This window comes from Staurois parvus, unplaced genomic scaffold (genome assembly GCF_062004578.1).
Source record: "Staurois parvus isolate SC_StPar_1 unplaced genomic scaffold, SC_StPar_1.0 ptg000445l, whole genome shotgun sequence".
NCBI lineage: Eukaryota > Metazoa > Chordata > Amphibia > Anura > Ranidae > Staurois > Staurois parvus.
Window position 1 is genome coordinate 6,392,642 of NW_028318241.1, and position 24,539 is coordinate 6,417,180.

Below are 24,539 nucleotides of genomic sequence, written 5' to 3' on the forward strand. Positions count from 1 at the left end.
TACAGTGTCTTGAAAAATATTCATACCCCTTGATATTTTCCATATTTCATGTAACAGGTCATGTTACAACCAAAACAAATTATTTTATTGGGATTTTACGTGATAGACCAACACAAAGTGGCACATAATTGTGAAGTGGAAGGAAAATGATAAATAGTTTAACATTTTTTACAAATAAATATCTGAAAAGTTTGGCATGCATTTGTTTCAGCTCACTAAGTCAATACTTTGTATTACCACTTTTCGCTGCAATTAGAGCTTCAAGCCTTTCTGGGTTTGTCTCTATCAGCTTTGCACATCTAGAGAGTGACATTTTTGCCCATTCTTCTTGACAAAATAGCTCAAGCTCTGACAGATTGGATGGAGAGTGTTTCAAAAGCTATTTTCAAGTCTTGCCACAGATTGTCAATTGGATTTAGGTCTGGACTTTGACTGGGCCATTCTAACACATGAATATGCTTTGATCTAAAGGTGAACCTCCACCTAGTTTCAAGAATTTTGCAGACTGACATGTTCTCTTCTAAGCTTGCCCTGTATTTGGCTCCATCCATCTTTCCATCAATTGACCAGCTGCCTTGCCCCCGCTAAAGAAAAGCATCCCCCACCACTATCATGTTCTCGGTGGGGATGGTGTGTTCAGGCTGATGTGCAGTGTTCGTTTTCAGCCACACAGAGTTTTGCTTTTAGGCCAGAAAGCTAATTTTTTTTGTCATCTGACTAGAGCACCTTCTTCCACGTTTAAATAATATATACCTTCTGCGCTTTAGAAGTGTATAATTCAAAATAAACTAAGTGACGGCAGCTAACACCCACACCTATTACCTAAAAGTGATAAATACTAAACAAGAAACAAAATGGTGTAGCGCGCATATATAGAAATGAATAGTGTAACATTCATATAAAAATATATAATAACGCAGTAATTAATGACCTAATCCTAACCAGTCATATTTAATAAAATAAGTGATAACTCAATGGTGCCCTGATCCCATCTGGGATCTAAAATTAAAAACCAGTGAATCACAAAATAGTGAACTTAAAATATACCCAATGTGGTATATTTATACAACAAATGTGCTCACCATTGAGTTATCACTTATTTTATTATATATGACTGGTTGGGATTAGGTCATTAATTACTGCGTTATTATATATTTTTATATGAATGTTACACTATTTATTCACTTCTTCCACATTTGCTGTGTCCCCCACATGGATTCCCACAAACGGGACTTATCGCTTGCTTTCAACAATGGCTTTCTTCTTGCCACTCTTCCACAAAGGCCAGATTTGTGGAGTGCACGACTAATAGTTGTCCTGTGGACAGATTCTACCACCTGAGCTGTGGATCTCTGCAGCTCCTCCACAGTTACCATGGGCCTCTTGGCCGCTTCTTGGATTAAAGCTCTTCTTGCCCAGCATGTCATTTTAGGTCGACGGCCATGTCTTGGTAGGTTTGCAGTTGCGCCATACGCTTTCCATTTTCGAATGGTGGATTGAACAGTGCTCTGAGATAATCAAAGCTTGGGATATTTTGTTCCTTGACCTTCATGATGCTGTTTGTTCACCAATGTTTTCTAACAAACCTCTGAGGGCTTCACAGAACGACTATTCATATTGAGATTAAATTACACACAGGTGGACAATTCACTAATTAGGTGACTTCTGAAGACAATTGGTTCCACTAGATTTTAGCTAAGGGTATCAAGAGTAAAGGGGACTGAACACAAATGCATGCCACACTTTTCAGATATTTGTAAAAAATTTTGAAAACCATTTATCATTTTCCTTCCACTTGACAATAATATGCCAGTCTATCACAAAATCCCAATAAAATAGATTTATGTTTTTGGTTGTAACGTGACAAAAATGGGGAACACTTCAAGGGGTATGAATACGTTTTCAAGGCACTGTATAAAACTGGCTCAGATACCCTTTTTTCTGACTCTATAAAGCATTTTAGATAAACACTCCATTATCTGCAAGGCAAAAATTCCCATCCCATCAAGTACACATCCTATACAATGTTGTGATGTGTTACACAAGGAACACATCTCAACCTTGTTCACAAAGTAATCTGATGTCTTAAAACAAGTCCCAAAAGAGAGTAAAATAAACCCCACAAACATTAAAAGCTACAAGCAAACTCCAGTCCATAGTACTTTTAAACACCCCTTGAAAGACTAAAGCCACCATAGATCATACAATTCTCTCTTTCCTTCCATGGGTAGAAGGAAACAAAATAGCTTGATTTCCATTAACACAATCAGTGTTGATGGGGGATCCCTCCAGCAGCACTATTTTATGCTGGATGGGAGCCTTCCCCACCAACAGAACACATTGATCACTGCTGACGGCTGTAGCTACTGGCAGTGATCGCATGAAAAAAATCCAACAGGTTGGCTGTACTAATGTCGATCAGTAGACTTCAATACAACCAGCCTGCCCATAGATGGATAGAAATCCATCCAGTTCCAAGTTTTTTTTGTGCATGGTGATGCTTGCATTTCTCATACTTATGGATTTGTTAACACACACACACACAGGAGCTCTAAATTACTTAGGCAAAGAATGGTGATCTAAGAACAAGGAAAGTACTGCAGCTAAGCCTGAAGGTGGTATTAAACCCAAAAGTAAAAATGTATTCTATCCCACAAAAAAAAAACAAAAAAAACATTGCTTTAACCTAATAAAAAGTGGGGTTTTAGTTTGTTAGTCAAGTCCACCTAAATGTTCTAGTGCACCTAACACTACCCTCTCCTCAGAATGACAATCCACCTGTCCAAAGGTGTTTCCACTGCTCTCCATCCAGAAGAGATACACCCAAAATCTGGAAAGGTGATATGGGCTGAATCATCAGCTGAAAAAAAAAAAAAGCCAACACACTATAGATCAGTGGTTCTTAACCTGGGTTCGATCGAACCCCAGGGGTTCGGTGAGTCAGTCTCGGGGGTTCAGCGGAGGTGACCCACACCCGACTCATATGATTTGTGATGACATGTCCCGCTTGTCCATCATTGGCTGCAGGTGGTCACGCAACATCGCTTAGCCCAGTGGTCGGCAAGCCGCGGCTCTTGTGTGCCGGGCGTCCGCTCCCCTCCCTCCTCTCGGGCGGCAGGGACTCAAATGCAATGATTGGCCAGTCTCGCTGCCACTCACATCCTGATAGCCAGTGATTGGCTGTCAGGATGTGTGTAGGCGGGGCAGCGTGACGAACGTGAGAGGAGCTAGGCTCCTCTCACAGTCCGCCCTGAAGACCGGAACGGCGCGGGAATACAGCGAGAGGAACGCGCGGAGCAAAGGTAAGTGAATTGACACAGGGGGGACTTGGGGACTTAATATGGGGAATGAATTACCATATGGGGGATGAATTACTATATGGGGAAGGAATTACTATAGGGGGGATGAATTACTATATGGGGGGATGAATTACTATATGGGGGATGAATTACTATGGGGGATGAATTACTATGGGGGATGAATTACTATGGGGGATGAATTTTCATACCGTTTGTTACAACATATCTTTGCGAGCAATCCTTTGAGGATGCTGGACATAAAGACGAAGAAAAGGAACAGACTTTGTTGCGAAAATGACATGAGAGTGGCACTTGCCAAGGTAATGCCGCGCATTTCTGAACTGGCCTCTGAAAGACAACAGCAGAAGTCACACTGATTTGCGGTAAATATTCATTATTTTGTTTTTGTGTGAAAATCATGTTTTAATGGTTTTGTTCTTTGTTCTTAATGGTTTTGTTCATTTTGTGCACCTATGTATAAATATATACCTATGTTTTGAATTTTAAAAATCATATTTTATTTTTCCAATTAAGAAGGGTTCGGTGAATGCGCATACTGAAGTGCACTTCCGTGATCCATAGGGAAAGTAAAGCCAAAATAGCTTTGGCTATACTACTCCTTTAAAATTTCATCAACTAGTGAAGGTGCCAATTAAACATTCTCACAGAAAAGAGAATTCACAAGTGTCTCAAAAACAACGAGGACATTATACAAAACGTGAAAGGCTTCAAGAATGGAATTTTTGTGCTCAAAGTATATTCCATGGAGTTTATTGACCAACACAGATATTAATTGAAGGGGTTTACTTTCTACAGGAAAAATGGACAAAAAAAAAAAAAAACTTAGATGGGCAGACACCACAACTCTTCAGACTCCCAGCATGCTTCAGCACAGAAAGCACGCGTGGGACCTGTGGACCTCAAATTCCATACACCTTACAGCTAACCACATGCATTGCACTCAGTTCCAAGGTAAAGGCTAAAAGGGATCCAGTCCCAAAAGCAACATTACAGGTTGTGCCTACAGCGTGGGGCTCTGGGTATGAGAGACCCAGACCCAGAGAGACAGAGAGAGACCGAGGCCGGTAGAGATATATATAGAGAGAACATTCACATCGGTCCCTACCCCTCAAGGAGCTTAAAATCTAAGGTCCCTAACTCGCATGCATACGCATACTAGGGCCAATTTAGACAGGGGCCAATTAACCTACCAGCACATTTTGGAGTTTGGAAGGAAACCGGAGTACCTGCAAGAAACCCATGCAGACACAGGGAGAAAATGCAAACTCCAGGCAGATAGTACCAAGGATGGGATTTGAAACAATGACCCAGGTGCTGCTAAGTGCTAGGCTGCAAGGTTTCTGAGGCATTACAGAATTTACAGCAATCCAGGTGCACTGCTTCTATTGTTATAGTAGAAGGCAATGAACAGCTGATTGAAGAATTCAAAGTAAAAAAAGAACCAGTTATGCATAGATATACCTAAGCACACAAGCAAATCACTAGATGTCTCACAAATTGGGGCAAGGTTACAGGAATACGCCTAGGCGGTGTGTTCAAATCCTGTGCCAGTGTCCAAACGCCTGAAGGTAGAAGCTTATAACCCATGGTCTTTAAATACCCATTGAAACCGTTCCGCCTCAGGAAGTAGGTAGATGACAATGTTAGACTCCCACAGTCTACTCAGAAGTATTCAGAGACAGGGTCACAGTTGAGGTTGTGCCATAGTGCTGGACCCAAAAAGCACACCACAGATAACCAACCAGTACACTGAGGCCTGGAAAGCATCAAAAGCAGAGCTTAGTGCCCACAGGACACATTCGTGGCAAAACCCTGCAATCATGCAGTCCAGCAGGATCCAGGTGCATTCTCCAAAGTTGTTGTGAGGATATGCTGATCCAAATAGCAGCTACTTGGGAACCAGTTCCAACAGGTGAAAGAATCTCAACTGAAAAACAATACTAGAAAGAGGGTTGACTTTTCTAAGCAGAGCAAATAAAAAGGAATCCATCCTCCTGGTCACTAGCAAAAAGCTGACACATGCTAAGAGCAGGAGTGATTATACTGGGATGGCCCACAACTTAGTTAGCTAGTGTCCAACCCTCCTGCAGATAGCAGTATAATCCATAAGCCAATGAATTCCAGTGTATGTCAATTTGCAAATAAAAACACAAAAAAAACAAAAAACTATAGTAGCTTTGCTAGCACAACTTTTCTGACTGAACAAACCTGCTAATCACCAAGTTTAAAATACACATGAGAATAGTAAGTCAGATCTCAAAAGTCACCAATATGAAGATACCTACCCATATGCAAATTTACGAGCTTCTAGATAGATCTGATTAATCAGTTCTCTTGTAGGAGCAACAATAATTGCTTCAGGCTCTTTTAAAGTTTGGAATGCACTAGACTGAACGCCTTTAACCATCAAGTGAGCCAAAATTGGCAAAAGAAAAGCCGCCTAAAAGAAAACAAAATTAAAATAAGGAATGGTTCTATTGGTTACAAAAGACTCAACTTCACATTAAATCATGTTGCTCAATGCTCAATGAGACCAACCATATGCAACATGTTAAAAAGCAAATACCGTTTTTCCAGATCCTGTCTGTGCACAAGCCATTAAATCACGACCAGCCATGACAATAGGAATACTGTGTTTCTGTATAGGAGTCAATTTTACATATCCAGCTTTGTCCACATTTTTTGCGAGCGTGTCACAAAGATTTGCTTCTTCAAATGTCTACAAAGAAGAAAGACAACGCTTTACACAGGCAGATATACAAAAAACAAAACAAAAAAAAAAAAAAAAGTCAAACATTCTTCCAACAAGTTTCCCATTTAAATGAAAAGAAACCCATCCAAACACATTATTTCACGTTTTAAAGCATTTTTCTTTGCCTTTCAACATGCATCTTAAAGTGGCAATTTGAGGACAATTACAGGTTTCTTCTATAAGAGCTTGCCTGCGCAGTTTTTTTAAAGTGGGACTTTAGTGCCACTTCAGCAATAATAGTGGTACTTACAATTGGTCAGCTTTTACCTCGCTTATGTGAAAACTATCCCAAAAGAAAAAAGATGTTGCTCTAACTGAGCAATCAAAGCCCAACTCCAATTAGCACTTTTTATTCAGTCAACTCCATCTAAATTTGCTTGTGCATCTTAACATTACCTTCTCCCCAGACTGACAACACTGCTGTCATACAGTGTCCCTGATGCTCTTCCATAGAAGGGAGATACCCTATGACAAGAAAATATGCTCCTGGCTGGTTTACTAGGTGAAAAATGGGAAAAAAGGCCTAAAAAAGAAAACTACTGCAGCCACTACATCTAAGAATTGGTATAATCCTTTGTGCCCTATGATAAAATAGCTGCAGAGGGTCACTTCATATTCAATATAGTAAACTGTTCTCACTGACATTTGATAACAGCTATATACAGTACATACTTCCATCGTTTAACCACTTGCCCGTCATAGGATTTACCCCCCCCCCCCCCCCCCCCCTTCCTGACCAGGCCATTTTTTGCAATACGGCTCTGCATTTCTTTAACTGGCAAGTACGCGGACTTGAAACATTGGACATAAATGAAATTTGTGTCATTTTTTCCCCCACAAAAAGAGCGTTCAGTTTTTTATTTGATCACCTCTGCGGGTTTTATTTTTCGTTTATAAAACTGATTAAAAAAAAAAAAAAAAAACATCCTGAATAAAAAAAAATATTTTTACTTTTTGCTATAAAACATATCCAATAAAAATAAAAAAACAAATGTAGTCATAAATTTAGGCCAAAATATATTCTGCTACATTTCTTTGCTAAAAAGATCCCAATAAATGTATATTAAGTGGTATACGTGAAAGTTAGAGCGTCTACAAATGGCAGTATATATACTGGAATTTTTATTGTACTAATAATGGTGGCGATCAGCAACTTCTAGCAGGACTGCGGTGGGCATTTTGACACTGGGTGGGAACTGTCACAGATATCCCCAGTGACACTTAATACAGTGATCAGTGCTAATAAAAAGCACTGACACTGTACTAATGACACTGGGCAGGAAGGGGTGATCAAAGGGTTAACAGTGTGCTGTGTCGTGTTTTACTTGGGAGACATGCTGCTTTATCTCTCTGCTGTGCAGAGACGCAAAGCAGCATGTCCAAGCTGACAGGATAGAGACCTGTGTACACACAGGTCTGACCGTCAGCTTAGCCGACAATCGTCGCGTGCCGGCTGGGACCCAGTGTTTGACATCCCCAGCCGCCAACAGCTGGAAATGCAAATATTTTATATATACATATATACACACACATACCATACATACACACACACGCGTGTGTGATTTTGTGTAGCTGTGCCACCCTGTAGCAGTACTTATGCTATAGGGTGGATGGCAAGTGGTTAAGTAAATTGAACATGTGCTGCTAGATTTGCTTGGGAGACCAGACACTCCGCGAATTGTAGTGAGGCGATTTAAAGTACTACTTAGATGGTACACTAGAAACCCACAATATAGTCTCCTATAAGCAGCAATAAGCGTAACAGAATGATACAGAAAAATCAATGGGTTTATTTTCAGAGGAGACAGCATCCCTCCCCAAAATTTTCTGATTACTCCAAGATACATAGGATGTTGAGTTTTGATTTTTCTTTAGGGAATACTCATTTTCATTTATCAGTCAAAGCCTGTACAAACCTGGATGAATGTCATCATTGGGCACACCAAGAGCCTGTGACCCTACAGTGGTTCAAAACCATTGTGGAAGCTAAACTCCTATTAGCAGATATTGCTTAACTGCTTAAGGTCCGTCCTATAGCAGGAATACTACGACAGGGTGGACTCCCTGTGCAAAACAACAGATAAATAATTCGCGCTCCAGCCATGATCGCGAGCCAGGGGCACGCACGCCCACCGGTGCAGAAATTTGGTGCCCGACCAATGAACAGATTCAGGCCAGTGATGTTCGGCCTGGATCTGCCGATTGATCCCTGGCCTATCACGCATCATCCTTTACACCATTGGTTTACATTTACACAGGTACAGGAAATTATGCAATCTTCTCTCTCTGGGCACATTCCGTCCCAGAGAGTTAAAAAAGCAGATCCACATCAGTAAAACAGCACACTTACAGTATAAAAAAACTTAGGTCAGATTCAACCCCGATTGACCCCCAGTTAACCTTCACTGCCCTGTCACCAGTGTCATTAGTAAAGTGAACAGATTTTTTATTTATTTATTTTTTTTAACTGATCACTGTATTACGGTCACCGGCGACTTCAGGTAGTGTTAGCATGCCTCACAGATAGCATCAGATTGCCCACCACTACATCAGTCTGATCAGATCAGCACTATACCAGCATTCACATTAGTATAGTGTCCCCAAAAACGTAGCGTTAGCGGGATCAGCCCCAGCACCTGCGTTTAACCCCTATGCTTAGCCCCCCCCCCCTCCCCTCCCCCAGCAAGTGCAGTGTCAGATCACTCTCACTTGATATATTGCATACAAAACCAGTGTTCGCAGAATCAGGCCTGATCTCTGTTAGCACTTGCAGGTAAATATATTTGTAGCGGTTCAAGCAGTCCCTGACAGCAAGGTGCTTTTTCCCGTGAGTTGCACTAGGTACCTAGAAATTTAGTGGCAAAAATGTCCAACGAAAGGTACTCTAGTGAAGAGGCCTACAGGATTTTGAGCATGTCAGATGAGAGCGAAGGGAAAGCCTCACTGACAGAATCTGCCACAATACGTACCTGTAGACAGCAGTAGCATCCTGACAGATAGCTCAGACGAAGTAGAAAAGAGGTCTCTGCTAAGGTCAGGCGTACCTGACCCGGTTGCCGAGATGTTACAATCACATGATTATCAGATGCAGCAGAGTGCCAGTACTAGTGCCCCTCTACCTTTTTGTGAACTGGCGAGCACCAGCGGCCTAGAACATCCTGGTCTTATACATACCAACACTGCAATATCATTTGGAGATGTGGCGAGTCCCATAAGTGCTGTACAAGCTGGTGCGAGTACAAGTAGTGTCCCGCAGCCACCATGGATTTGCACACAGGCCGGTAGAGAGGCCCTAGTATCCTTCCGGATGTGCTTGCAAATCCTGACTGGCAGCCCACAAATTCTGCAGCACTCGTACTTCCCCCCCCATTCACTGCCCAACCCGGAATTCAGATGGAAACAGCAAATTTAAATACTCCCCTTGAGTTTTTTGGAGCAGTTTTTCACAGAAGATCTGTAGTGTTGATTGTGGATCACAGCAATTTATATGCACAACAGTTTATTGCCGCCATCTCAAATTCAAACCTTGCCAGACCATTTGCATGGAAACCTAGAACGTTACCAAATTTAAAGTTTAAAATTTTTTACAAATTTGTTAAGTGCACAATAGTTGACCTGTGGACAGATTCTCCCACCTGAGCTGTGGATCGCTGCAGCTCCTCCACAGTTGCCATGGGCCTCTTGGTTACTTCTCTGATTAATGCTCTCCTTGCCTGGCCTGCCATTTTAGGTGGACGGCCATGTCTTGGTAGGTTTGCAGTTGTGCCATACACTTTCCATTTTCGGATGTTGTATTGAACAGTGCTCTGTGAAATGTTCAATGCGTGGGATTTTTTTTTTTTATAACCTAACCCTGCTTTAAACTTATCCACAACTTTATCCCTGGCCTGATTGATGCGGTTTGTTCACTAATGTTCTCTAACAAACTTCTGAGGGCTTCACAGAACAGCTGTACTTATACCGAGATTAAATTACACAAAGGAGGACTCTACTTACTAATTAGGTGACTTCTGAAGGCAATGTGTTCCACTAGATTTTAGTTAGGGGTAGCAGAGTAAAGGGGACTGAATACAAATGCACATGACACTTTTCAGATATTTATTTGTAAAAAATTTTAAAACCATTTGTGTTGGTCTATCACAAACTCCCAATAAAATACATTTATGTTTCATAACAAGGCATATATATATATACAGTCATGGCCGAAATTGTTGGCACCCTTGATATTTCTCCAGGAAATCATGTATTTCTCACGAAACGTATTGCATTAACACATGTTTTGCTATACACATGTTTATTCCCTTTGTGTGTATTGGGACAAAACAAAAAAAGGGAGGAAAGAAAGCAAATTCGACATAATGTCACACAAACCTCCAAAAATGGGCTGGACAAAAGTATTGGCACCCTTTCACAACTGCGGATAAATAAGAATGTTACAAGCATGTGATGCTCCTGTAAACTCACCTGGGGCAAGTAACAGGTGTGGGCAATATAGAAATCACACCTGAAAGCAGATAAAAAGGAGAGACGTTCACTTAACCTTTGCATTGTGTGTCTGTCTGTGCCACACTAAGCATGGACAACAGAAAGAGGAGACGAGAACTGTCTGAGGACCTGAGAACCAAAATTGTGGCAAAATATCAACAATCTCAAGGTTACAAGTCCATCTCCAGAGAACTAGATTTGCCTTTGTCCACAGTGCGCAACATTATCAAGAAGTTTGCAACCCATGGCACTGTAGCTAATCTCCCTGGTCGTGGACGGATGAGGAAAATTGATGAAAGATTGCAACGCAGAATAGTCCGGATGGTGGATAAGCAGCCCCAAACATGTTCCAAAGACATTCAAGCTGTCCTGCAGGCTCAGGGAGCATCAGTGTCAGCGCGAACTATCCGTCGACATTTAAATGAAATGAAACGCTATGGCAGGAGACCCAGGAGGACCCCACTGCTGACACAGAGACATAAAAAAGCAAGACTACAGTTTGCCAAAATGTACTTGAGTAAGCCAAAAGCCTTCTGGGAAAACGTCTTGTGGACAGATGAGACCAAGATAGAGCTTTTCGGTAAAGCACATCATTCTACTGTTTACCGAAAACGGAATGAGGCCTACAAAGAACAAAACACAGTACCTACGGTAAAATATGGTGGAGGTTCAATGATGTTTTGGGGTTGTTTTGCTGCCTCTGGCACTGGGTGCCTTGACTGTGTGCAAGGCATCATGAAATCTGAGGATTACCAAAGGATTTTGGGTCGCACTGTAGGGCCCAGTGTCAGAAAGCTGGGTTTGCGTCCAAGATCCTGGGTCTTCCAGCAGGACAATGACCCCAAACATACGTCAAAAAGCACTCAGAAATGGATGGCAAAGAAGCGCTGGAGAGTTCTGAAGTGGCCAGCAATGAGCCCAGATCTAAATCCCATTGAACACCTGTGGAGAGATCTTAAAATTGCTGTTGGGAAAAGGTGTCCTTCCAATAAGAGAGACCTGGAGCTGTTTGCAAAGGAAGAGTGGTCCAAAATTCCGGGTGAGAGGTGTCAGAAGCTTATTGATGGTTATAGGAAGCGACTGATTTCAGTTATGTTTTCCAAAGGGTGTGCAACCAAATATTAAGTTAAGGGTGCCAATACTTTTGTCCAGCCCATTTTTGGGGTTTTGTGTGACATTATGTCATATTTGCTTTTCTGCCTCTGTTTTATATTTGTTCCAATACATACAAAGGGAATAAACATGTGTATAGCAAAACATGTGTTAATGCAATACCTTTTTTGTGTGAAATACTTGATTTTCAGGAAAAATATCAAGGGTGCCAACAATTTCGGCCATGACTGTATATATATATATATATATATATATATATATATATATATACACACACACACATACATACATATACATACATACACATATACACACACACATCCCTCCACACAAGTGTAAACAAGCCCCTAGAGATAGGAACCGCTTGAGCCCAGGTTCACAGTGACTTATAAGACTTCTGTGCGTCAAAGTCACACTGATTTGAGCAGCTCCATTGCCAAACAATAGGGTACGACTTGTCAAGTTATTTGAAAATTTCAAATCGCATCGGTATGAACTAGGGCTAAAGTGCGTGACAACCACTGAGCAAGGAAGTTATACAATCTCTCATACACAGAATAAATCACTGGCTGCAGGAGAAAATGGAACAGCCAGGCTGTCTCCATACACTTGCAGCAGGAGAAGGCCACAGCTTTTCCTAGAAGAATGGAGGAGAAAACAGAAGAGAGCTGCAGTAAAGACAGAATATGTTGAGTTCCAAAACAAAAAGGGTCAGAGGCCTGGCCATAATCCTTTACAGACCACAGGGGGCACCAAAAAAAAAAAAAATACTAGGGGGGAGGGGTGGAGAAAGATCTTTAACATGGCAGCCAAGGTAAAATACAGCCCCCAACAACCTCTGGAAACACAGGGTCCAGACAGGCATACTCGCATTACTCAACATTACACTTGCCTAGGCTCTGCAGGCAGAAAGCAGAAAATGTAATTTTAAACAGCACTGACAACTTCATTATGACAAAAAAAAACAAAAAAAAAACTAACCAGTATTGCTGGTGGAACATCATTTCCAGAGACCTCAACCACAATGTCATCATATTTGTCAAAGTTAATGCCACTCTGGTAATGTCTAAAAATATCAACTTCATTTTCAGGTGGAGGGGGTGGAATATAGGTCACCTTTGGACCTGTTAGTAGAAAAAAAAATGCCTGCATTATAACAAATCTTTTTATGACATTAATCTGTTAGGTCACCTTCACCAAGAAACCTGCCCATGCAGATAGGAGCTCCAGTAGAAAAAATGGCAAATGCAGCTTTGACTAAAGCTGGATTCGTTCAAGTTAAAGTACCTCTTGAAACCTGGCTGAAAAACACTGAAATATCATCCCATCATGCCTTGTTGCTAGAATGTCCCATCACGACAGGAACAAATACCCATACAAGAAAGGTCCGCTATCTTCTCCATCGCAGTATTGCTGAGGCCAGATATAGTGGTACAGAGGAGTGCATGTTACGTGGTTTGATCCAGCTAGACTTATTTGGCAACAACCTAGTAGCAAGCCAGGATGAAAAGAGGCCATCACTGGGGGGTTCTCAGGCAGGCATCAAGAGGTATGTACATAGCCTACAACTATTGCAAAGACAATTATCATTGGTCAAAGCTGCAGTTTTCTATCTACAGATGTTCCTTGTTGCATAGGCAGTTTTTGGTAAAGGCGAACTGAACCTTTAAGAAATGGTTAACCAATTGATTACCTTGTTCAGAAGGTTCAAATCCTTCTTGACCTTAAGAAAATAAAAAGGTTATTTACAAACATAAAAAATAAAGATAGAGGGGGTGAGATAGAGGGGGCGAGAGTTTATTACCTTTACCAGATTCCACCCCTACATCTTCATTTCTTCCTCTAAAGCCACCTGTGAATAGAAAGGGGTTTAACCATTAAAAGACTCAAATCAGCAGTGTGAAAGGCTTAGGGGGAAAGCTCCTACAATCAGTTTCCTAGTTTGCTTACTAATTCTGGAGCAGGGCCCACAGTTAAGCGTACCTCTGATTACTGCATATGAAACGTTAACTGCCTGTGGTAATTTGTCAAATTCTTTATAATATTGTTGAAAAAGCTACATATTTTTGCAGATATGCAAATATTTGAAAGATATCCCATGAAGGATAGCTGTCCGTAAATTAATTTTTTCGTTCAACTGGTTGGTTAAAAAAAAAAAAAACGCTAGATTTCTCCATCCGCACATCTGAGGTGGATGGGGGAATCAATCCCGCTGTGTTAGTGTGTTCTGAAGGTGGGATGGTGATGTACTAATATCCCCCAAATTACCCCTTTCTGGAAAGTTAGACAGTCCAAGGTATTTAGTAAAAAGGCATGGTGAGTGTAGCAATCATGCACACAGAGATGGACGCGGTCACCCATCTTGTTAGGAATCTTCCATTTTTGTATCATCTCTCTCCCAAACCAGTCTCCCTCCTCCGATCGGTGTGTGTTCGCAAAGATCACAGGCAGCAAACTCATTGGGAGGGAGTCATGGCTATAAACCTCACTAGCTAGGAGTCTGCCAGACTCTTGCTAGAAAGGGCTTGTAAAGCCATAAACCAAGTCCTTCACTGAGCTCAAAGGCATTCCAGGGAGTCGTGAAAACAGACTTACATTTAAAAACTCACTTTTTCATATAAGTTTATATCTTCAAATAGGACATTACATGAACATGGAGCCCATATTCGTACAGCTGACTTTAAGACAAGTCTCCTGGTACATCACACCCCCTATTTGGCATATACAGGAGAGCAGAAAATGATATCTCTGTAACCATTCAGCAGAAGATCCTGAAGATTCTGCGTATTAATCTACTCGTGGATAGAAAGTTGTGTGTCCAGGGTAAGTTATGAACCAGAATATAATTTGTGCAGGCTTTGGTCATAGCCTGGGGTCTCCACCTACAACTACCTCCCCAAACGAGGCCATTGGTTCTCTGTTTCAGGGAGAAAAGCTAAGCTGAACTAAAAATAAAAAAGTTGAAGTTCTCCCTTTTTAACATCGGAAATAAGGTTGGGAGATAAGGAACTCTTTTGGCTCATGAAACCTGATCTGCTTAAACCAGGACATTTGGCAAGTACTTTAACTCGCTAAACTCCTGTTATCTCTTTGCTGTGCTATTGTTTTCTGTATATTTATATATATTGGCTACATCTTTTTCTGTAAATATTCTTATTGCACCCTTTTGACCTTTCAGTAATAAATCTTACTTTCTGAAAGTGTTGACCTGTTTCTAAAGCTCTTTATTGCAAACTAAAGAATCCCTGCCTCTGAAAAGCGCTACTGTGTGTGTGTGTGTGTTTTAAACTTCGGTACATATCTCTGTCTGCGGTGACAGTGGTATACTGACGATTATTCAAACATCATGGTGTTATTGCTGATATTGCGAAGTTTCCTCTCTGTACAAAAAGGAGGTGGTGGCAGTGTGAAGGGTTAATTGCATAATTAACCTGACCCAGCAACAATCGCTCCCAGGCAGCCGGCACACAGGTTGTGGTCCATTAGCTGGAAAACCTTTGGGCAGGGTGCGGCTGGGCGTGGCATTGTTACACACGTGACAGCGCGGTTTTAGATTGGCTAGTCCTTCGGTCACGAGTTTGGTGAGAAGGCCTGGGTCTGACGCCACGATTGTCACAGTGAATTTTTTGAAGCGGTCACAATTAAAAAAAAACACAACCTTGTGAAAACCATTTTTTTTAAAATTTTAGATACGGTCACCAGTGCATTACAGTGTCATCACATAACTGGTGTTGCGGTGATCAGGGGCGCTCACTGGTAGGTATGCGCTTGATGTTAAGAGTTGAACACAAGTTCAGCTTGAACATCGGTCGTTCTTGTGGTCGCTGAACACACAAAACGGTAAGGGCGTTTGGCGGGCTCTTCGCCCACCGAGCGTCCCACAGTGCACTGTGAGAGACAGGATAGGACAAAGAAATGGCCAATGCTTTGGCCAATTGCAGCATAATTGTTTACATCCGACCAGCAAATGTCAGACCTGTCATATTGCGGCGAGTGTAGACAGGTCGGTGGGTTTTTTTCCCCCGGAGAGTCAGCATCGTGACAATGCTGGACACCATGAATGACAATGGATTATATCAATGGAACGTTTTTTCTTGTTTTAAAGGACTTTTTTGTTCAGTCAAACATTTTTGTTTAGCTAAAGGAATTTTTCATTAGTCTAGTGTCTATTTTTTCTAAATGTAACGCTCTAGTGAATGGGTAGGGATACAAGTACCCCTTACTCATTCACAAGGGAGGGAGGGCCAGCATCAGGGTGGCCCTTGTCCTTATACCGAGGGAGGGGTTGGGCACTCAAATGTGACTCCCCCTCCCCTTTGCTGTCAGTCCTGTGCTCGTATCAAGGGTCTGGTAGGAATTTAGGGGGGGAACCCTACGTAAAAGTCCAACCAGGTCTAAAGGGACTGGTATGGCTTTTAAGGGGAAGCCCATGCACTTTTTTTTTTTTAATTAACAGTTTTTATTGGTTTTCACATTTATATATACAAACATCACATTTGAAAGAGAAACAAAAAGAAAAAAAAAAAAAAAAAAAAGGACATCGATGTTAGAAATCTGCATGGGTACAAAGCATACAAGGTCACAGAATAACAGTGGGGAGGCTGTTAGAATCATACATTTTGAGTAAGTTAAGAGATAAAGATATCCCATGAGTGCCACACTGCCTCAAACACAGCAGTTGAACAAGCATGTAGAGCGGTCAAGTATTCCATTTGTCATACATCAGCAATAATTTTAAACAAAGTCGGCATCGAAGGAGGTATAGAGGATAGCCAAAACATAGGAATGCTTCTTCTAGCCACAGTCAGAACATGCGGAGAGTTTCCTGGCCACTCTGGGTAGACCCGGAAATGGCAGGCTCAATAAAAAGTATAGAGGTTCGAAAGGGAGAGAAGTGTGCAATAGCATTTGTAAAAAGGACAAAACCTCTTCCCAAAAAGGAGTAATGGATCCACATGTCCAAAAAATATGGTAGAGGGTGCTAAAGTCCCTCCTACAGCGCCAGCAGGCAGAAGATGCATTCGGATTATAGGCATGGAGTACATCAGGTGTTTTGTACCACAACATCATAATTTTGTATGCATCTTCCTTATAAACCATGCAAAACAGAACATTTAGGTGCGTTTCCCCAAATTTGCTTCCAGTGTCAACTCAATGTTACACCGTAAAAACTGAGACCACTTACGCATGTAATGATGAATGACATTAGATAGGGGGAAGCATCCATAAGGAGTTTATATGTGTTAGAAATTATGCCCCTTTGATGTGGGCCCTGCATGCATAGACGCTCAAAGGAAGTGGGTTTCCCAAGGATCAATGTGGGGGACATGGTAGAGAAGTGGCGTATCTGGAGATACACAAATGTTTTCTGGAGGTCTGGGAATGGTTGCAATTTCCAAGGTACAGGGTGTACCAAGTGGCATAATTGGAAAAGATTGGCTGCGACCTAAGGGAGCACTCGGGACACGGCCAGACTATCCAGGAGGTTGGGATTAAAAAGGATATTGGTCAGTGGAGAGCAGTCGGAGGTCACATTCTGCCAGTCATGGAAAATTGCATGGGGCCAAGGAAGAGATAACGAAAAGAGGCAACATCCACCGCCGAGGTCGACCAAAGGAGGGAGCACAGATGGGTCGCAGTCAATTGCAAAGATTCAATCTCAGTCCACATGTTGGGGGGGTAGTGGGTGGACCATGACGTAAGAAAACGGAGGTGAGTAGCATAATAGGTCACTATATCCGGTGCCCCTAGGCCCCCCCTAGAACGCAGAGAGAGTAGTACACTACGTGCGATTATATGTCATTTATTATGCCAAATGAAATGTAGAAGGGATTTCTGGAGGGAGTGTAGTTTGGACATAGGAACGGGAATGGGAAGGGTCGCAAATAAGTACAGGAGTTTGGGTAGCACAGTCATTTTTATTACATTGATGCGTTCCAGGAAGGAAATGGGTAGGGTATCCCAGAATTTTAAGGAGCGGGAAATAGCTATAAATAAGGGGGGAAAATTACCGCCATATATAGAACGGTAGGAGGAAGTGAGGTTAGTACCCAAATATTTTAAAGAGTGAGTGCACCATCGGTAAGGAAAGGACTCTTGGAGAGATGAAAGAACAATTGGTGGGATGTAAAGAGGGAGTGCTTCAGTTTTGGACGTATTAACTTTGTAACCTGAGAGGGCCCCGAATTAGCGTAAAATTTTATGTAATACTGGTAAAGATTTGAGGGTTCAAGAGTGTGAGGAGGATATCATCTGCAAACAGGGATAGTTTGTACTCACAGCCATGAGAAAATATCCCTTGTATTTCGGGGTTAGACCGTAATGCGATAGCTAGCGGCTCCAGACAGAGAATAAAGGGGAGAGCGGACATCCCTGTCGCGTACCATTCGACATGTGGAAAGAGGGTGAAAGAAAGAAGGCTAATCTGACTCGTGAGAAAGGGGGAGAGTAAAGAGCTTTCAAAGCTGCCACAAACGAGCCTCAGAAGCCAAACTTCTCCAAGACCATAAACATGTAGGGCCAGCTAAGGTGGTCAAAGGCTTTCTGAGCATCTAAATTCAATAAAATGGTAGTGGTAGAGGACCGGTTAACCAGGTCAATAGATCTCCTGGTATTATCCGCAACATGTCTGGCAGGAACAAAACCTACTTGATCTCTGTATGAGTTTGGAGATAAGCCTGGACATCCTATTGGGCAGAATCTTAGTGAAGATATTGTAATCAAAAGTTAAGTAGAGCAATAGGACGATAATTATCTAGGATAGAGTGGTCTTTGTCAGGTTTGGGAACAGAAATATACGCGCGGGAGAAGTCAGCCTGAGGAGTGACTCCTTTGAAGAGATCTTGGTAGAGAGAGAAGGTGGGGAGCCAGGATACCAATGAAGGTCTTGTAATAAGAGTAGGGTAGTCCGTCTGGTACTGGAATTTTAAGTTAAGGGAGAGGTTTAACTATGTCAAATAGTTCTTCAGGCGTGATGTCAGCATTAAGGGCAGAGATGTCACAAGGCGATAGCCTCGGTAACAGTAGGAGGTAAAAAAAAAACAAAAAACTATCAAAGGATGTCTCTGTAAAGGGGGGGGGGGGGAGAGATGGATGTCTAGGGTCAAACAATTGTCGGAGGTTCTCATAGTAAGAGCCAAAGAGGGAGACAGTTACATGGGGATCGTAGCTAGGGTCTCCATTCGGTTGGATAAGATGGTCTGGCATCAGAGGGAGATTGTGCTTTGAGTCGATTGACGAGCATACGGTGAGGTTTGTTAGAAAATTTGTAGAATTTCTGTTTGACCCAGAGAAGAGATTGTGCAGACTAGCAGGCATCAAGGGCCTTGATTCGGTCACAAAGAGAGGTCACCTTGTGTAGCCCAGAAATAGACGGTTTTGCAAGAAGTCTACGTTCAGCCAATGATAGTTGGCGGACCAGGGAAGCCTTGGCACTCACCGAGGATTTTTTCAGACGAGAACCCATGGAGATACAAAGTCCTCGAAATACTGCCTTGTGAGCTTCCCACATGGTAGAGGTAGAAGGTACGGAGCAGACATTGTGGACGAAAATACATAAAGTCCCTGCAAGAGCTCATCTCGGAGATAGTCCGTGGTTAAAAAGGTCTCATTGAGGGGCCAATGGCATGCCTTCGGCAGAACGTTAGGGAAAAAAAGAATTTTAGTTAAAGAGGCATGGTCAGACCATGTGACAGGATTGATTTCAGAAGAAACCAGGAGAGGAAGCAATGGGGCGGAGATGAAGAAATGATCCAGACAGGAAAAACTACGATGAGGAGTGGAGTAGAAAGTAAATGGTTTGTGGAGAGGGTGTCTAATCCACCAGGCGTCAAAGAGACGATGCTCCCTGATCAATTTGCAAAATAATTTTGAAGAGGAGCATAGCCGCTTCGAAGGAGTGGACTCGGAGAACTTTCCTGTCTATGTGGTGAGAGGATTAAAGTCACCCCCTATAATCATATATGGTGTAGAGAAGGAACCTAATTTGGCAAGCATTTGTGAAAGAAACTGCAATTGACCTGTATTCGGGGAGTATAGATTCAACAAAACAAGGGGAGTGACACCAAACATACATTCTGAAATAATTAAACGACCTTGTTGGTCGACCTTGGAGGAAACGACCCAATAGGGAGCAATGTGTCCGAATCAGAATTGCCACTCCAGCCTTCCCAGAAGGGTCGAAGGCAGAGTAGGATTGGGAAAAAAACCTTAAGGCAAAACGAAAAAGGAGCCAGTTGATTTAAAATGGGTCTCCTGGACAAAAATAATGTCTGTTCCTGAGGATCGAAATTCCTTCAAAGCCATCCACCGTTTCTGAATGGAGTTAAGGCCTTTGACATTATATGGTAAAAACCGTAAGGCCATCATAAAATAACAATGGATATAGCATGTGCACCAGCAGAAAAGGTAAATGGGATACCATCGATAAAACAAAACAGGAAACAAATAACATTGATAGAGCACATAAGATATAAACCATAAAGATTACAGCAGGAAACATATTTGTCGAGATATAAACTTGGGATATCTCGCTCTCTAATTATATATATATATATATATATATATATATATATATATATATATATATATACATACATACACATATATACACACACATATACATACATACACACACACACACACACACACACACACATATATATACACATATATACACATACACACTCTCTATGTAACTATACCCAAGTCGTCTAGGCCACTGGCTAGAGCTCCCACCAGACTGTCATTTTTCTAAAGGCTGGGCAGAAACTGTTGAAACAAAAAAAACTGAGGCACTTTGTAAGTTACCGCATGTATGTTCAGCCACTTCTGTTACTAGGTTTTCCCTTAGGGAAGAATTGACATGTTCTGGTAATACTAAAGCTTGGGCAACCACTACTGCCCATATCACTATGACTGCCAATAAAGGAGGCCAGCTGTGGTAACAGTTGACAAACGTGGGAAAAATTAAATCAGTTTGAACAAACAAGCACTTTGTACAGGTCAGAGGTTTTTTGTTTTTTTTTTCCCCTTGGTTAAACCTCTGACTGCCAACATGTACTAAACATGGAAAAACCTCAAAATAAATCTGCTGACTTTCCTTTTAAGTGGAACTGACACAGAAGGTTTCCCATCAAAGCTCACTTTAAAGCCAGCTACAAGTACATCGCCGAGGGTAAAGTGCTTATACTGGGGATGCTGCCTGCAGCTACAGGCATCATCCCAGTGTTTTCAGCAGCCGGTTCTCTCAAGTAAAAGGAATTCTAGTTAAACCAGTGCCATCACTCCACACTTTTATGCAATTGTAATGATGTCATGCCAAAATACAAAGCATATTTTCCAATGTACTCACCTCTCCCAAAACCTCTTCCCCTGTCCGACTCTCGATCACCTAAAATTAAAATAATGATTTTGTTATGACTTTTTCAAATATCGAAACAAATTAAATCATGTAATTGAATGGTGTAAGAATAGAAGACTTAATCCTTCTCCCAAAATCTCCTGAACTATGAAAGCGTATTAGTTTGTAAATACATATTTAGGAATGCACAATGCTAGGCAAATATAGGCATGTTTTGAACCTTTTACAACTGCAAAAGGTCATCTTTGTTTATAGTGCAAAAGAAAGAAGAAAAAAAACCCAGAGATGATCATATACCAAACAAAAGTTCTATTTGTGGTAAAAAAATTGAATTTATGCCAAAAAAAAAATGGCTGGTCAAGAAAGGGGGGGTGCGGGGGGTTAAATCTTCCAGAGATCAAGTGGTTATGGTCACTGGTGATGTCAGTGGTAGTTTCCCCCTAGTGTGTCAGATTCCTGCCGTGCTATCACAGTCCCATTATAAGTTGCTGATCACGGCCGTTAGATGGATGGATGGATGGATATATATAGATATATATATATATATATATATATATATATATATATATATATATATATAAATTCCAATATGTACTATAGTTTGTAGATATAACATTCAAACCAATAAATATACACTTTTGGAATTTTTTTTTTTATTATTAAAGACATGTAGCAGAACACATTTTAGACAATTTATCAGGAAATTAGATTTTTTTTAATTGGATGTTCTATACCAGACATGAAAGGATTTTTTGTTCACCATAAAATCAGTTTCTCTGAATTAATTGACTTACACAGTGGCTGCTTCTTTAACCTTAAGAAAGCAGGCTTTTATAGCCCCACCTACAGGAGTAGGAAACAAGGCAGGAAAAAAAAAAAAAAAAAAAGACTTGGCACCTCCTATGGGCAGTGCTCTCTGGGTATAAAAGGGGTGGGTGGTGTGTGTCAATGAACTCAGAGAAAGGGATTTTACGGTGAGTACAAACAATCCTGTTTTCCCTTACGTTCATTGACTGGGACACAGCAGCTTCTTTAACCTTTACGAAGCAGAGATGTCCCCAAGTAGTGCCAGAATGCGAGGGCAATCATACAATGTAAATAGAAAGAACCCCCAGGGCAACAAGCCAACACCCTGAACGACCCCAAAAGAGGAAGCCCAGGAGCCCTAAACAGCCACCTGCAACATTTTGTGGCCAAAACTAGCATCGAAGGATGCAAACAAATCAACTTTATAGAATTTCGTAAACGTGTACACAGATGACCAGGTTGCCGCCATGCAAACATGAAAAACCGACGCCCGATATCGGAACGCCCAGGAGGCGCTAACCACCCTAGTGGGAGTGCGCCATAAGCAGAAAGGGAGGCTCCTGCCCGTTAACAGCATATGCCTGAACAATCGTCTGCCGAATCCAACAAGATGCCGCCAGGCCGTTTTTCAGACCATCAGTGAGGACAAATTGAGAGTCTGATCTCCTAAATGCAGAAGTTACATACAAGTACACGCGAATCGCGCAGACCACATCCAGGGAATGCAGAGCCACCTCTTTAGAATGCGTTGGTCGAATACACAGTGAGGGATTACCAATATCCTCAAATGAAAATCCAACACCACCTTCGGGAGAAAAGAAGGGGAAGGTCAAAGCCTGCCTTGTCCTTGTGTAAAACCATCTAAGGCTGCTTACAGGACAACGCTGCCAACTTCAACACCCTCCGAGTCGAAGTGATAGTGACAACCTTCAGCAAAAGCTTAAGCAAGAGGATTTACCAAATGGTCTCAAATGGGAGGCCTCTGAAGAGCCAACAGCACCAAATTCAAATCCACAGTGACAAAGGGGAGCGCACAGGAGGGACCACGTGACCAATCCCTTGGATGAAAGTACGGACCAAAGAAAGCGTAGCTAAGGGCCGCTGAAAAAACAACCAGAGCAAAGAACTGACCCTTGATTGTTCTCAACGCAAGCCTTTGATCCACACCCTGTTGGAGGAAGGCCAACACCGTAGCCACAACGAAGGAACGCGGATGGAACCCCGAGGCTTCACACCAACCAATATAGGCTCTCCAGGTGCGATGCTAAATTTTATGGGAGGTAGACTTACGGAATCTGAGCCAAACAACCCTTCAGAACCTGGTTATCAATAGCCACACCGTCAAAGCCAGTGACGGTAAAGCTGGGTAAAAGACTGGCCCTTGAGACAGGTCTTTCCGAAGGAGCCTACAGGGAGTATCCGCCACTAATCACACGTCAGCGTACCACGGACGAGGCCAGTCTGGAGCAATGAGGACATCCTGCATAATAGACAGGGAATCAGTCGAAGGGGCGGGAAGGCGTGTACCGAACCCACGGTGCCACCAGTGCGTCTGCTGAGTGACAGGGGATCCAACTATTGTGCCACGGAACTTTCCGATTGAGGTGGTAAGCCAGAAGATCCACGTCCGGAATCCCCAAGTGAATGTAGAACTGATGGAACACTTCCGGATGTATTGACCACTCGCCCTGATCCAGCGTCTGATGGCTGAGATAATCTGCTTGCCAGTTTGACACCCGGCATGGGTACGGTGGACAGAGCCGGAACAAACCTTTACGCCCACTGCAGAATGTGAGATGCCGCCATCGCCGCTGAACTTCTCATGCCCCCCTGATGATTGACATACGGCACTGCAGTGGCATTGTCCAACTAAATCCTGGTTGGCAAACCTGACAGACTGTACGTCCAACGCATCAGTGACAACCTGATCACCCGAAGCTCCAGGATATTTGATGGGCAAGCGAGTCCATCGACCCTGAGCAGAGTCCGTTCCCTGTACTCCTCCCCAGACTAACAGGCTTGCATCTGTCGTGACCACAGTCCAGTGAACGGGGAGGAAAGACTTACCATACCAGACAGCCAGGGACCTCATCCAACAAAGGGAGGCACTCACCCCCAGGACCGGGGCTAGGACCTTAGCAAACACCCTAGGTGCGGAAACCAGACCAAAGGGAAACGCCACAAATTGATAATGCGAGTCCCTGATGGCAAAATGAAAGAAGCGTTTATGCCCCTCGCAAATGGGGATGTGCAGGTAAGCGTCCTTTATGTCCAAGGAGGCCCAGAAAACTCCCTGGCGGAGGGAGGCCACCACTGAGCGAATAGATTCCATCTTGAACTTGTGAACCTGCATGAAGACATTCAGGGCCTTGAGGTCCAGGATTGGGCAAACCCCATCCGCCCTGGGAACAGTGAATAGGTTGGAAGAAGCCACAAAAACGCTCCGAATCAGGTACTGTGATGACCACTCCACGGAGCAGCAGTTCCTGCACAACCCCAGACAGGGCTTGCAGGTGACCTGGCAAAAGCCACAGATTAGAGGGAAAAAAGCTGTCTGGCAGAAGGGAATGAAACCATCTTGTATCCTGATAAAATGATCTCGTGAATCCACTTGTCATGAATGAGGGAGGTCCACGAACCCAGAAACCTGTGAAGACACCCCGCCACCACCCTGGAAGCTGGTGGAGGCAATCCTTCAAGC

At 42.5% G+C, this 24,539-nt stretch overlaps 1 protein-coding gene across 1 annotated transcript in view; it reads right to left on the bottom strand.

The window, feature by feature from the left end:
- The window catches only part of DDX4 (DEAD-box helicase 4), a 63,230-nt gene that overhangs the window by 33,707 nt on the left and 4,984 nt on the right, over positions 1–24,539 (bottom strand). Inside the window, exons 2-10 of the mRNA XM_089688041.1 lie at positions 23,952–24,356; positions 21,023–21,061; positions 18,469–18,587; positions 15,425–15,558; positions 13,475–13,522; positions 13,364–13,393; positions 12,652–12,794; positions 5,887–6,039; positions 5,606–5,760 (exon numbers count right to left, since the gene is read on the bottom strand). Coding sequence (XP_089544167.1) covers positions 5,606–5,760; positions 5,887–6,039; positions 12,652–12,794; positions 13,364–13,393; positions 13,475–13,522; positions 15,425–15,558; positions 18,469–18,587; positions 21,023–21,061; positions 23,952–24,356 — 1,226 coding nt within the window. The remainder of the gene's footprint in view (positions 1–5,605; positions 5,761–5,886; positions 6,040–12,651; positions 12,795–13,363; positions 13,394–13,474; positions 13,523–15,424; positions 15,559–18,468; positions 18,588–21,022; positions 21,062–23,951; positions 24,357–24,539) is intronic.